The 14,714-nt window shown below is 47.0% G+C and overlaps 1 protein-coding gene across 6 annotated transcripts in view; it reads right to left on the reverse strand.

Annotated features, from left to right (window-relative positions):
• Window positions 1-1,769: 1,769 nt before the first annotated feature.
• The window catches only part of LOC142572725 (uncharacterized), a 47,509-nt gene continuing 34,564 nt past the window's right edge, over window positions 1,770-14,714 (reverse strand). For all 6 annotated transcript variants that reach the window (XM_075682028.1, XM_075682033.1, XM_075682027.1 and 3 more), the window contains one exon: window positions 1,770-8,781. In XM_075682028.1, the coding sequence (XP_075538143.1) occupies window positions 3,741-5,879 (2,139 nt within the window). In that variant the 5' untranslated portion in view covers window positions 5,880-8,781 and the 3' untranslated portion in view covers window positions 1,770-3,740. The remainder of the gene's footprint in view (window positions 8,782-14,714) is intronic.

The following is a 14,714-nucleotide window of genomic DNA, read 5'->3' on the forward strand; positions in this document are numbered from 1 at the left end:
AGAAGGCAGAGCACAACAATCTCTTGTGCTCTCTGATTTACTATTTATGACTGAAGGAGTTAATACAAAAACTGAGATCACTTGGGTTTCTCCAGATGTGGAGTGTTCTGCTTCAAATAAACTGCTCCAAATTCTAAATATTCTGCTCCAAAACAAAGCTTTTTCTGTTCCAAAATTGCTCCTGCTGTCCCACCCTTGCTAGACTAAACTGAAAGGCTTGAAGCATAATAATAATAATAATATTTGGGGTTTTACGTGCCAAAACCACTTTCTGATTATGAGGCACGCCGTAGAGGAGGACTCCGGAAATTTTGACCACCTGGGGTTCTTTAACGTGCACCTAAATCTAAGCACACGGGTGTTTTCGCATTTCGCCCCCATCGAAATGCGGCCGCCGTGGCCGGGATTCGATCCCGCGACCTCGTGCTCAGCAGCCCAACACCATAGCCACTGAGCAACCACGGCGGGTGGCTTGAAGCAAACTGTCTTTCAGTGTTTCTGACTATACTTCCACATTGTGTAATGCATTGATCGTACCATTTCTTAGTGTTCCCACATAGTTATGGCTGCTCATGAAGTATCCAATCAGTCACTTAATGAGCGGTTCTGTTCATAGGCATACTGAAGAGCAAATTCTAGCCAGACAGCAGCACCAGCTGCATCCCTGCCAACTCTCCCTAATTTTTTTTTTTTAATTCTTCAATTAGGGCTCATTCTATGACTTTGCATTTTTACAAATTCTAAAGTTCACTGGTTGACAGGTATGCAATGGTACTGCCATCAAACATATCTCACTTCACTGTCTCTTGGCATATTACATCAACTGCATTTATCCTTGAAATTGCATGTGGCTCCTTGCTGCCTCTGTGTGCAAGGTAGCTGCTATGCCTTGCAGGGACTGTGGTATGGTTGCGGCTGTATAACTATTCATTTTGCTTATTAGTGCCTTGATTCCACCAGGACTCCACAGTTCCGTGTTGATTTGTATGGTACATCTTCCAGCTATGTCACTGACTGATGCCTTGGTTTGTGATCGGATAAAACGCCTGTGATAATAGGATGGCCATCCCATCTTTTGAGGTAGCGTGTTTGTTCAAACACACAGTATAAGCCTGTCACTGTTTTGATTCTATTACTAAACGATTGTTACGGACTTTTATATGTGCCTCATTCTCCTTTGTTCTCATCCTTTTCAGCCAGTGTTAGCAGATCTGACAACCCCTTTGAGTGCTGCTAGTCCACCCGTGTGTATAAGAAATGCTGTGTAAGAGCCATTTTATTTAGTGGGGTCAACCACTTACAGGTACTTCATACCTCATTATGTACCTTGTTCTGGCACAAGCCTAGGTTATTTCATACTATTCACTGAGGCCACAACAGTGGTTACCGTTGGCATGGGATTGCTGTTGAACTAAAGCACCGCTGCAGCAGACAGCCCAAGCACTTTGGGGGAAGACGGCATCGTGGCTGTGCATGGTTCATTCAAACAGTTTGTCGAAGACAGGAATGAATACTTGCAGTCCTTCATTGAGCACTTCGAATGCTACCTCCAAGTCACGCATGTGAACACAGAGTTGAACATCTTTGTTTTGGTAACAGCCAGAAGAAAAAAGGCATATCATACACTGAATAATCTGCTCATTCACAAAAAACGGTAACAGAAGGGTTACGAAGAGCTTGTCAATGTTCTCAAGGAATACTGCACCCCGAGAAAGATGGTGATTGCAAAATGGTGCTGGTTTAACCACAGAGTATAGCAAGAGAATGAGTCAGTGGTAGTACTTGCAATTGAATTAAAATGGCTAAGCACCTGATGCAATTTTCTAGATGAAGCAATCTGCTTTGTGGCTGGGAGACCAGGTTACCCAAGCGGAACTCTTGAAAATGAGCAAACTGAGAGAGAGAGAAACAACTTTATTTGACCAAGGGGTTCGGGCACGTAGGTCCCAGGGTCCCCTCACGACCCCACTGCACTACACGCTTGTGAGTTCGTGGAGTTCGATGACGTGGGCGGCCCAGTCAGCGGCGATCTTCTGCCTGGGTCCATCAAGCACAGAAGGGTCTCCCATTCCTCCCAGGTAGTCAGGAGCTCCGTGCCTCATGGGGGAGGGTCCGCCGGGCATTCAAGGAGAATGTGGGTAAGCATAGCATGGGGGTGAGTGCATTGAGCACACGAGGGTGTGCATGCTCCCGGGCGAAGGCAGGAGAGGAAATAGGGGGAGGGAAGGGTGCGGGTCTGGAGGTCGCGCCATAGTATTTGGTGATAATTGCCAAGAGATTGGTGGGGTGAGTGGTATAGCTGGCGTTCGGCGCAATATGCCTGGGTCAGCTCGCTGAACGAGTGCATGCGCTCCCGGGAAGAGCTCGACTCATTGGCGGCTTTGTTGTCGGGATTCCCAGAGTGCGCAGGCACCCAAGGGTCAATTTTGGGTTCACTGTTTTTTATTCTATATGTAAACGATATTGTAAACCTACCGCTTACTCCACATATAGTCTTGTATGCTGACGACACAAGTTTGTTTTTCTCAGGTGACAGTCTACGAGTGCAAGAAATTACAGCTAATAATTGGTTAGATCAACATTTAGTTTGGTTATCAGCGAACCACCTGCAGTTAAACGTCAATAAAACAAAATATGTGGTTTTTAAGCCTAGAAATAGGCCTGATGACTGTGCTTTTTGTGTAAAGTTCAATAGTTGTGTAATCGAGCGGACTTCAGCTTTTAAATTTTTAGGTGTGCCTTTTGATGAGAACCTGAGTTTTACACCTCATGCAACGAAGATTCATTCTAGCGTTTGTAGTTCAATAGGCATATTGTTTAAGATTAGATACCTTGTTCCTACTTGGTTGAAACGTCGTTTGTATTATGCTTTAATTCAGTCCCATCTTAGTTATTGCCTGTTGGTATGGGGGACTACATTCCAATCAAACTTGGATCGATTGATATGTCTCCAAAAACAAGCAGTTCACTGTGTTGAGAACCTTAAACCCCGCGATCACACAGCACCTTTTTTCATAAAACATGCACTTTTAAAAATTAATCAACTGTACGAACTTAAGCTCGCTATATAATACTTTATTTTATTTATTAGATACCTGCATCGCCCATGTGGGCATCACAGCAGGAGGGCGAACTACAAGGCAAACTCAAGAAAAATTCACTCATTTTTTATCAAAGCCACCTCTCAAGTTACACCCAATACAATTTCAGGCATGACCATATTAGAGTTCCATTTTGCAGGACCAACTACGGTAGAAAACAACTAGCATACTTAGTCCCATCCTTCATGAATGCACATCCTAACACGATCACTATCGCGCAAAACTTCAGATCATTCAACTGCTTTAAAAATGCCACGAAAAAATATTTGCTTTCCCTTTCTGATTGACATTGTGCTAATTGGTTTCTTGTGTGTTTTATGTACAATTATATTAAGTGCGTTTCATATTGTGCTTGTATATATATAAAGCTTTTTTCGTGTTCATATTACTCTGTTGATCGTAAACTGTTTCTACTTAGAAAGTTGTATGGTGATTGTTGTATTTTATGCACGTATGTTTGTAATGTATGCTATGTATGTCTAATCCACGCTATTGATATATGTGTATACTATCTATATGTTATGATATGCTACCTCACTGTTGAGCAATGTATGGGTGACAGGGCCTTAGTCAGGCAGACAATGTACTGCCTTTGGCCTTGCCATCCAAGACCTTCACTGTGTCTAAATCAATGCTGAATTAAAAAAAGAGAAAGAGCAGTTCCACATGGCGAGGCGGGTTTGCGAAGGGCAAGCTGAGAATGCAGAAGGCGGTCTTGTGGACTTGTCCTCTTTCAAAATTTAGGAGAGCGGTTTTTGACTCGGTAAGGACGTACCGGGCATCAGTGTGTGTGAGGGCAAGCGCGATCGCCGCTTCTTCAGAGGATTCCGGGGTGGATGCACCGATGGGTTGGAGTGTATTGTCAACGACTACAGCTGCCGCGCCTCCGCCCGTGCAGGCCGCGTCCACCCATACGGCGTCAGCTTCAAAACCATAGTATTTGTGTAGAGCTTTTGCACTGGCTTTGCGGCGGGCCGAATGATAGGTGGCATGGGTGTTCCGAAGGAGGGGTTTTATTATGAACTGAGTGTGTATGGGGCGGGGAACTGGTAAGAGTGTGGGGTCGGCTGCTGGTATGAGAATTCGGAGAGTGTCAAGTATGTAACGCTCTGTGATAGATTGAGCTACGCGAGTGTATTGTGCTTGTCTGTGGGTCTCAATGAGTTCATGTGTGGTGTTGTGGAGTCCAAGCTGGAGAAGTTTGGTGGTTTGCATGTTAGGGGGGAAGTGTAGGGCCACCTTGTAAGCTTTATGAAGCGTAGCAACTAGGGTGGCGATTTCTTCTTGTCGAAGTCGAAGATATGGGATGGTGTAGGGAAAATGGCTCAGTATGAAGGAACGAATGAGATGACACAAATCGCGCTCCTTCGTGCCATAGTGTTTGCCAGTAACTCTGCGGATGAGGTGCCACAGCGCTTCCGTCACCTGCTTGAGCTTCCGGAGAGTGAAAGTGTTCCAGCCGTTGCTCTGGATGCGAAGGCTCAGGATTTGGAGTGTGTCGACCTCCGGGATAGGGTGTCCGGCCAGAGTAATGGTGATGGGGGCCGTGGGAAGAGTACGTGGTGAAGGACGCATGAGAAGTATCTGAGACTTTTCTGGGAAACAGGAGAGACCAATGCTTTGTGCATGTTGTTGTGTGATGTTTGCGGCCGTTTGTAAAGTTTCCTCTATGTCACCATCAATGCCGTGGGTAGTCCACAGAGTGATGTCGTCTGCATAGAGGGTGTGGTAAAGGTGAGGGATATTGTGAAGAGCGTGGGCTAAGGGAATGATTGTGGAATTGAAGACAAATGGGGAAAGGACAGAACCTTGCGGAGTGCCCACTCCGCTGAGGGTGTATGAAGGGGACGCATGGTAGCCCATAAGAACCTCGGCCGTGCGTTGCGAGAGGAACACTTGTATGTAGGCGTACATGCGGGCACCTACATTGAGAGGGGAGAGAGCAGCCATGATCGCTTGGTGTTCTACACAATCAAAGGCCTTGGACAAGTACAGGGCCAAGATGGCTTTAGTATGAGCGGGGATGAGAGGGTCAAAGATGTCGTGCATCAATTGAAGCATGGCATCTTGGGCGGAGAGACCTGGGCGGAAGCCCACCATGCTGTGCGGATATAGGTTGTGGTCGTGCATATGCTGATTGAGTCTGTTTAAAGCAACATGCTTGAGCAGTTTCCCGAGACGTGACGTGAGTGATATGGGGCGGAGGTTTGATATGGTGTAGAGTTTGTTGTGTTTTGCGATGAAGATAATTTTGGCATGGCGCCAGGACTGTGGCAGGGTGCCCTCTCTCCAGCATTGATTAAAATATTCTGCAATCAGTGTGATAGATTGATCATCCAGGTTACGGACCAGAGAGTTCTTTATTCTGTCCTTTCCCAGTGCAGAGCTTGTGCGGATGTTTTGGAGGGCCATGCGGACCTCTTGCTCCAAGATATCGGTGTCAAGGGCCTCATTCGGGGCTCCTGTGTAGGGTGATAGATGGGGGGAGGTGCCAGGTTCCGTGTGTTCTGTCCGGAGTTCGTCCAGAAGAGTGTCGGGGGAGAGCGTAGAGTTGTGAATGAGGCGTGTAATGTGATGTTTTGATGCTGTGCGCGAGTGTGTGAGGTCAACAAGATGCCGTAGGAGTTGCCATGCGTTCTTGGTAGAGAGGTTGCCAGGTATACTGTTGCACACCTGATCCCAGTTGGAACGGCACAGCTCCTCGGCGTGTGCAGCGATTTGCGTCTGTCGCATCGCCAGTCTTCGTTTTAGCTTTCTATTATGTTTTGGCTTTTCCATCTCTCTAGGATGCTGTGGTGTGCCACCCAGAGGTGGGCTAGGTGCGTGTTCAGTGTTGGGGTGTCGGGTGACGTGGTAATGTGTTGTGTGTGTGCGGTTATGTTTACGAGAGATGCGACCCAATGATCAATGTCTTGTATCGGGGTGTCTGGGTGTTCTCATCGTGCGAGCCGGATTGCATCCCATTTAATAAGATTGTGGGTGAGGAGTCGAAGGCTGTGTTGTGTATGAGGTATTTGGATGGCGATAATGTAATGGTCGCTTCAGAGTGTGTTGCGTACGTGACCACGAGATACCTTTGAGGCAACGGCTGAGTGTAAGGTCCGGACTAGTACCCATGGTTAGACTGTTGCCGATTCGGGTTGGTGTGTGAAAGTTGTTATATGTAGTAAGGCGCAGGTCTTGTATGGTAGTCCAAAGCCTGCGACCCCGTGCTGTGGTGTAGCAATAACCCCAGTCTGTATGCTGAGAGTTAAGGTCGCCTCCTATGAGTAGGAGATTTCGGCCTGCGATGCAATGAATTTTCTGGAGTACAGCCTCTAGAGTGGTCATGGCTTGGCGTAGGGTGTGGTATATGTTGGCAATAAAAATCGGAGGTGTATTACGTTTCATGGGGATGATTTTGATGAAAACACGCGGGGTGGTGGAGGTGATTGTGTGTTCTTGGTAGGTAATAGTGCAATGTATCAGTGTGAATACCCAAGGGTTGTCGGTGGTGTCTGAGTGTACTGCGTGGCAACTGGGAAGTTTGGCTTGGTGTTTTGTGTCCTGTAACAAAAGGAGCTAAAGTATGGCAGGGAGGGTAGGTATTAAGAGCTGCAGCGGTAGGCGCTTGCCCCGAAAGCCGCGGCAGTTCCATTGGATTAGTGATAAGTGGGTAGAATTATCCCGGTCTGCTATATTGGAGTGTGGGTGGGGCGAGGATAGGTTTTCACTGTGGTGGTGGAAGTGGGATAGGAGGAGTAGGTAGGTGTAGGACGGAGGTAGGGGACCCCTCATGCAAAGAGATGGTATTTGTCTCTAGCCTCTGAAGGCACGTCTCAAATTGTGCAAAAGTATGTTCAAGAGTTAGATTTAAGTGTGTGAAAAGTGTGTCCATCTGTTGCTCAAGGTGAGACGATAGCTGTTCAGCGAGTGTGGTGAATTTGGTTTCGAGGCGTGCCTCCAGAGCAACCAATTTAGCATCAAATTTTGATTCCAAGTCTTTGGCTTGATAATCGTCATGCGAGTCCGATGTGCGTTTCTTATTATGGGGGGGGGGGGGGGGGGGAGGCTGGTATGGCAGGTGCGGTGGGTGATTCCACAGTGGGTGGGAGGATTCGCTCTGGGGAGGGATGTTGGGGTGGGCAGGGAGGAACGGGGTAGTGTGTTAAAAGTGTTGTGAGTCGGCTTACCTCCACACGCAGAGCCCGAAGCTCCTGGTCACGGGGGTCCGGGGTAAGCGGGATGTTGCTTGCCAGTTTTGTGTTCACGTTGGGCGTCTTCAGCTTGTCGGCCTATGTCGGTCGCTCCGAGCTCTTGAAGCGCCGTTTGCTGGCCGGCGGATGGTTCTGGGCATTCGGATCCTGCACTGCGCAGTGAGTGGTGGTCTACTCATCGCCGGGATCATGCTTCGCGTTTGGAAGTGGGCTTGGTTGTCCTATGGAGGTGGCAGTGCTTGCATTCCCAGGTCCTGGACAAGTGCAGGCCTTGGAAAATGATGCAGACTGGAGTGCATGTTGGAGTTGGCTCCTTCGGGTGTGACTCTCCGCATCTGGGGCACTTTCGTGTCCTAAGTTGGATACAGACATCCATGCGGTGGCCTATGGTCTGGCAGTTACTGCAGGTCTTGACCCTTGGTGTAAGGGTGCGCACCAGATGCAGTCCTCCACCATAAACAATTTTTCGGGGGACAATGGCTTGACCGAAGGTGATGAGTATCGAGTGTGTGAGTCCCATCCGCCGAGCATCATTGGGTTTGCGGGCGATCAAGTGTGCTAGAAGTTCTTGCGGTGATTCTTTCCAGTAGGCATTTGTGATAACTCCCCTAACTGAGCCATCAGGGAGTGCAATATGTGCCGCCATGGCATACTCAAGTTGGTAGTAGATGATGTGCTGGAGTTGTACGAGCTCGAGAACGTCATCTTGATTCGCCGCAGACACTATGCAAGTGTTATTGACGGGGTGAATCCGAAGTGTGAGCATAGATGGGTCGCTCAGTGCAGTGGCCTGCATGAGAACGGTGAGGAAGTAGCATGGCTGGAGCATCGTCAGGTCAAGTCCTCCCTGGGAGCAGAAGGCGACTGTATATTCGTCTGGGGGAAGAGCCGGCAGTTGCTTGACCTTTTGTGCAGCTGTACGGAGTGCACATAGCTGTGTAGAGGAGCGGTGTACTGCGGGAGTTGTGGCGGTTTCCTGCGTTTCCCGCGACTGACTCTGCGTCTCCTGAATGGCAGGATCGGCGTTTGAACCTTGGGTCGCTTTTCTGGTTTCCCGGTGGTTCGCCTGTGTTCTCAGGACTTGGGTCCAGTCCCGAGGGTCATATTGGCTCGGGTCCATGTCCGTACCTTGCACATGAACCTCCATGCTGGTCACAGTAGAGGGAAGTTGCGTCGCGAGGTGTAGCATGGCAGTGACGCAAAGGGGCCGGGTTTGCAGGCCTGGTGTCCTCCCTCGGGCTCGCCCAAGCTTCAAGAGGGGTCAGTAGAGAGCGCTCACCTGTATGAAGACGTTGGTGTACTTGTGCACACTTGAGATACCAGCGAATAGCAAGTTTCGCTGTCACGGTGCGGAGCCGAAGCGAAGAGGACCCAGCGGCCAGTCCCAGGAAAAAGGTGGTCAGTGGGAAACGTTGAGAAGGCCGTTTCCCTGATGTTGTTCTCAGAGACAAGCGACATCGTGAAGAGCATCAAGCTTGCAATGCCTGCACAGAGATAAAGAGAATGCTGCTGCACTCTCACTAGCAGAAAGTGGGAAAAGAGCGAAATTGCAGAGCAGCTAAGAAAATTTATTCTCTAACAAATTGTTTTCAGCAGTTCTCACTAGAAATGCAATGCTTTTGCTGTAACTTCTTTTAGTTTGAAGTTGTTTTTTAATCACTTGAGGCACGTAGCACAATTTGTTTTACTCATGCTGATCATATGAAGATGTGGCCATTACATGCACAGTAAATTGCAGTGTTCGTTTGAATGACTTCCACTAACTTAAGACATGTTTAGATGGCAAAGTTAAAGATATATTGAAGTATTGCGATGGGACAAGGACGAAGAAAACACACACACACAACAGGGCTTTCTTCGTCCTCGTCCCATCGTGCTACTTCAACACACTTTCAAGATGAACCAACTCGCTCAAATCAAGTTGTTGCGGCAAAGTTGATGTTCAGCGGTACTGTCATGTTAGTCATGATTCTTTAACAGGATGATGTGGCCACATTACTCAAACATGTTACAAGCTTCTACTTGTAGTGCACAACATGTTAACTTGACGTGTTTAAATTCTTTTTTACCAAAAATAAGCACTGATTGAAATCATTTCTGAGCCTCCGTCACCTCCATCAGTGTCTGTAGTGCATTCTATATTGCTTTTACTGATTATGCTATGGAGCAACATTGCTTGTTTGTATGCTTTTCTTGTTTTTATATAACTGCACTGTTCTATTTGTTGTTTGTTATAATTTTAAAACTCTACTTTGGGATGCCTGACCCCTGAGAGAAGATATCTTGAATGTTTCCTTGGGACCATTCTGTAAGTAATGGTTCCTTGATATGTTGCAGGAAAGAAAGAAACTTTGGGGGTTTATGGTAAGCAAACTTCAAAATATGAGCGCAACAGCAGTGGTCAGTCTGCAGCCAAAAATGCCAGCTCTCTGCAGGTTCTCTCTAGCAAAAATTTAGTGCAACAGTGCCTGTTGCACAAGACATCACTTGAACATTTCTCTCAAGAGCATTCTGTAACCATGATATTGTTCACAATATTTCCGCAGCCTTTGACTTCCTCCTAGTCACACTGCTCTGCATGGACATGTTTGGAACTGGTGTTCTGGTGGCCTTCTGTGTAACCAGTAGAGTCGACAGGAAAGCCATGCAGCTCTTCAGAGCTGTGTGCGAGAAAATAGGCCATGTTCAAACAAAGGCGTTCATGTGTAATGGTGCACCTGCATTCTACAATACTGGACAGCCATCACGAGGAATGCTAAGCAGAAAATGCTATGTGCTTAGCATGTCAGCAAAAACTGTAGAGGGAATATCCAGAAACCCATTTAAGACCTGCAACCAGCGCTGGATTAAGGGGGGGGGGGGGGTCTAAGGGGGCTGCAGCCCAGGGCCTCACCTCGGACAGTAGAAGAAGGGGGCCCATTTATTCTAACCTGCTTAGTATATGAAACCATGGGCAACGGAACTTCGAGCGACATGTATGAAGCGAGAAAACCAGAACAAGCAGACGGCGCCCCCCACCTAATATAACTACTTGCATTTGGCCTGATCATTTGGGGAGAGCTTGTCGAGCTGCGAAAACAGGAATCCCCCACCACACCGGCGGGGCCCTCTTTTTTACGAAGCGAGGTGCATTTGCTTGGAAAAGTTTTCGTGGTTTCCTGTCAGTCTGTCTGTCCAGTGCTGTCTGGAGAGGAGGGGCAAGGGGGAAACATCTAAAACATGTAATGTGGGATGAGGACCTAAATCTCCCTTGCCCCTTGTCACCACCACACCACCCTCCACCTCTCAAATAGTTCCGCCGCTGTCCTTCTCATAGAAAGGATGTGCTGCTGTACCCAACAGTGCCTCCCATTCGACTTTTCTTTACCATGATGGTAATTTGGGCAGAGGAGGATGAGCCCGATAGCAGATGGTGATGAGTCTGATGGCAGAGTCTAGGCAGGAAAGGAAAGAAGACGTCACACATGCTTTTGTCCGCGTGCCGTGGGGCTTGGAATGTTCACTGTTCGGGCTAGGGTGGTGGAAGTGTGAAGGGGGAAGTTGGAGAGCTGGACGCAAAAGCCTGTCTCCAGGGCCCATTCCTGCTTAGTGGCTGCGTACCTGCGACTGGGTGAAAGAAAAATCAAGAACCACCCAGAACAGACGATTTCCCCTAGCCAATATGAAGACGAGACCGGAACAAGAGAAGGAGTGTGTTTGTACGGAGAAGGAGGGAATTTGTACAAGGAGCTCTATGTGTATGTGAACACCTGTTTGGCGCTAGTAACAGACAGATGAGGCGCGCGTCTATAAAAGGAAGTTGATCGCGGGCTGCAATTCAGCCCCGAGCCGCCAGTTAAGCTTGCATAAGCCCACCCACTGAGGAGCTCCCGGGAGACGCACCACTCTCAGTCAACCATGGACAATCCAGGCAGCGTGCGCCAGTCATCGGGACGGCCACCGTTGGACACCTGCGGTCACATCGGACTGATGAAGTGCCCGGTGAACAATTAGCATCCATTCATGCGAAATGTTCGGTTGGAAGCATCAAAGTGGTGCGTCTAAACGAAAGGCGAAGTTAGAAAGAGAAAGAGCATGAAAAGAAGCTACCAAAGATGACAAAGTACCTACTGAATGCAGCTTCTGTGGAGCAGTATGATCACTCTACCCAGAGTCCGTGTCAAACTCCCAATAGTACCGACTGTGCTTCTGTGGAGGACTTGCCAATTCCATCACCACGGTTTCCTGGCAAGAAGCAAGGTTTGGCTCACCTTGGTTGTCTGGATCCTGTGAAAATGGTGCCAACCTCGGTTGTCCAGATTTCTGAGCAACTGACACTAACCAAGCCCTGTCCTGTTCCTGAGTCAGCAACGTAGCTAAGTGCCAAACATAGCTAAGTCGTATAAAGGAAACCCCACACGGGTTCCTCGAAAGAAAAGCTTCGCAGTTGAAGAAAAATTCGACATGGTCCGGGACTTAAACACGGGACCACCGCCTTACCGGGGCAGCTGCTCTACCATCTGAGCTAACCAGGCGGCTAGCAGATGGCAGGCAAAGTCGAGTTTATGAACTCAGATGCAAAGGCAAGAGTTTGACGTAATAGTTCCGCGGAAACCCGCAAGGTGGAGAGAAGTAATTAAAAAAGAGAAAATGAGACATCCACCTAAACGTAGCTAAGTGCTACAAAGGAAACCCACACGGGTGCCCCCAAAGTAAAGCTTCGCAGTTGAAGAAAAATTTGTCCTGGTCCAGGAAGAATTATATTAATAATTACTTCTCTCCACCATGGGGGTTTCCGCAGAACTATTATGTCTTCCTGAGCAAGTTAGGGGCAACGTGGGACAGGAGTCACTGTGCACTGCACTATGTTGTTAGTCGTGTGGATGGGTTAGCCCAAACCCCATTAGAGTGATTTTGTGCACGACAGCAATGAGCGATAGCTTCAAGCAATGAAACAGGCTGTCGTACAAACCGATTGCTCATTCTTGTTGCTCAATCGCTCAGTTCTGGAAATCCAGAATCCGTAGCTTGTCGCCCGGAAATGCTATGAGCAACTAATCAATTGCGTGAAGCCGGAACAGGATGTACATCAGTCAAGTGCCTGCTGAGGCATGCGCCTGTGGTCAAATAGAGCATGGGCCTGCTGTGCTAGGGGTCCTCTGCTCAATCCTGCCACTGAAAAATTATATATATGCAGTAGCACATATTGGCCCCCACATTTATAGGCTGCATTATAAACGGGATCGGCCCGCAGTAAGAGGCTAGAAACACTAGATACGGAAAAGTGGTGGTAACTCACTAAGAAAAACTTTGTCCATAAAGATATCAACCAATTGGGCATTGGTACCACCTGGTGGTGAAAGATACCACTGTTACATGTATACCATGGCCTCAGAAATCGGACGATGCAACAGACTTGAATGACACAATATCAAGCTCACATAGATACAAAAGGGTGGCATGGTTTCAGAAGCATGGCAGGTGTCATTTCACTCTGACATAGAGGCAGAGTATTAAATGCAATTCAAGCTATGTAAAGGAGAGGAATGCCATAAAGCCGTGGGAGCAGGTGAATTTCTGTTGATAAATCCATTTATACAAAGCCCATTCAAGACCTTTTGTTGGAAGTGTCTCAGAAGATTCCTCCCAGTACTACTAGTCCCATTGGTTTCTCTTATTTACGACAGGTGTTTTATTGATGCAGTCCTGGTACCTTCACTAGTCTCAAAAAGAATCATACACGAATCAATGTGCCAGAAATTATCCATTTAGATGTGCTTCAAAACTGTGTAAAACTTTCACAGCTTGGCCATTAAATAATTGACAAAAGGTAACGTAGTTTTCAATCAGAAGTGACACTAAGACAAGTGTTTACTTCCAATACGACCAAGTGATACAAAATTTTACTGGTGGATACTCTATGATGGAACACACACACACACGGATTGGCAAGAGTAACCAATGTGCAACATGAAGTAAATAAAAATCAAGTCATTTAAACGAGACATTACAAGTGAAGCAGTGGCCAAAAATATGTGAAAAATCCTTAATTCTTTCTATCAAGACCACTGAGCATCAGCATTGTTAATTTTAAATTAAAATTGACTTGTCCAGGCAGCCACATATTTCTTTATCTTATTCAGCCGAAAAGATATGTTGCGCCTCTGTGGCTCTAGAATTGTCACATTATAGAAGGCGCAAAAATGTTTGTAGCCAGCATTTTAAAAGACGTCTCATAGCTTTTCTCTCGCTGAAGAATATACTGTGTCCTTTGCCAGAGTGAATCATGGAATTTTGCTAAAAACACCAACTTTAATTTGGAGAATTTTACAACCAGGTTTGAGACAGCAGAATACTTTTGACTTGGCACTGGTAGGAGAGATATGGGCAACTGTTCTTGATGCCCGTAATCTATGCTTGTAATAAAAGAATTATTCTGTCTAATATGCTCCGACTCCAACACAGAAGTTTAAGAAACATTTGGTATCCTTACGTAGAACATATGTAAAAAAATTCGAGAATGCATGCTAAGTTACCAACTTTTTCAACATCGAAATGGTAAAATATAGCAGCTGGCAATAGGCTTAAAGGATACTAGTCGCATGGCTACTGCAGGATTTATATTACAGTAATGCAACAACACATTTACCACAGGCAGATCAACCATTAATAATGTGTACAGCCAGGAATAAATGTGCAGCAATTTGTTGCAGAAGCACTTTCTTGTGTTCGCACAACATTTAGCCTTGCATCTAGCATACTTATTGCAGCAGAAATTTTCGTGACCGTGTTTTTTTGTTCCCCAGGATTGCAACGAGAAGATGCAATCAAGGACAATTTTCTGGCTGCTGCAACTTCACTCCGGATTGCACAGGCAAAGGGAGATGCAGCAGCTTCAATGCGCTTCAGTGTAGGATATGGCCAAGTGATTCATCTGTCTCACACCCTGCTCTGCGTCTTTCAGGCAGCTCTCTTCCCCATCTCAATCTCGTCAGGTTTGGCATCGCACTGGCTTGAAATTTTATCATGTTGATGTACTCTCTGCCTTGAAGAAAAGAACAGCCCTCCTGGACCCATTCAGCGAACCCTTTGTGTTAGCACACTCTGAAAGTGGTCTACTATCATATTTGCTGTGCAATTCTCTAGCCCCGTACTTGGACAGCCCCTTGCTTGAGGTTATTCGTGTGCCTCTAAAGGTTACTAATCACTCTGCCTGACACTTTGCTTCCATCATGGTGTTCTTTGTGGCAGCAAAGACACATACGGCAAAATTAGAGTGAGACATGTTCTCAAATCGTCTCAGCCTCAGCACGGGAATTGTCATCCTTACACAAGGAATGCCCAAACCACCCTCTTCCCCATCTGCATAGAAAAACTCCAACAGCATGCCTTTTGGCAGTGCCAGACACCTCCCGACTACCAACCTAATGCGCTTGTC

The sequence above is a fragment of the Dermacentor variabilis genome, chromosome 2 (genome assembly GCF_050947875.1).
Source record: "Dermacentor variabilis isolate Ectoservices chromosome 2, ASM5094787v1, whole genome shotgun sequence".
Taxonomy (NCBI): Eukaryota; Metazoa; Arthropoda; class Arachnida; order Ixodida; family Ixodidae; genus Dermacentor; species Dermacentor variabilis.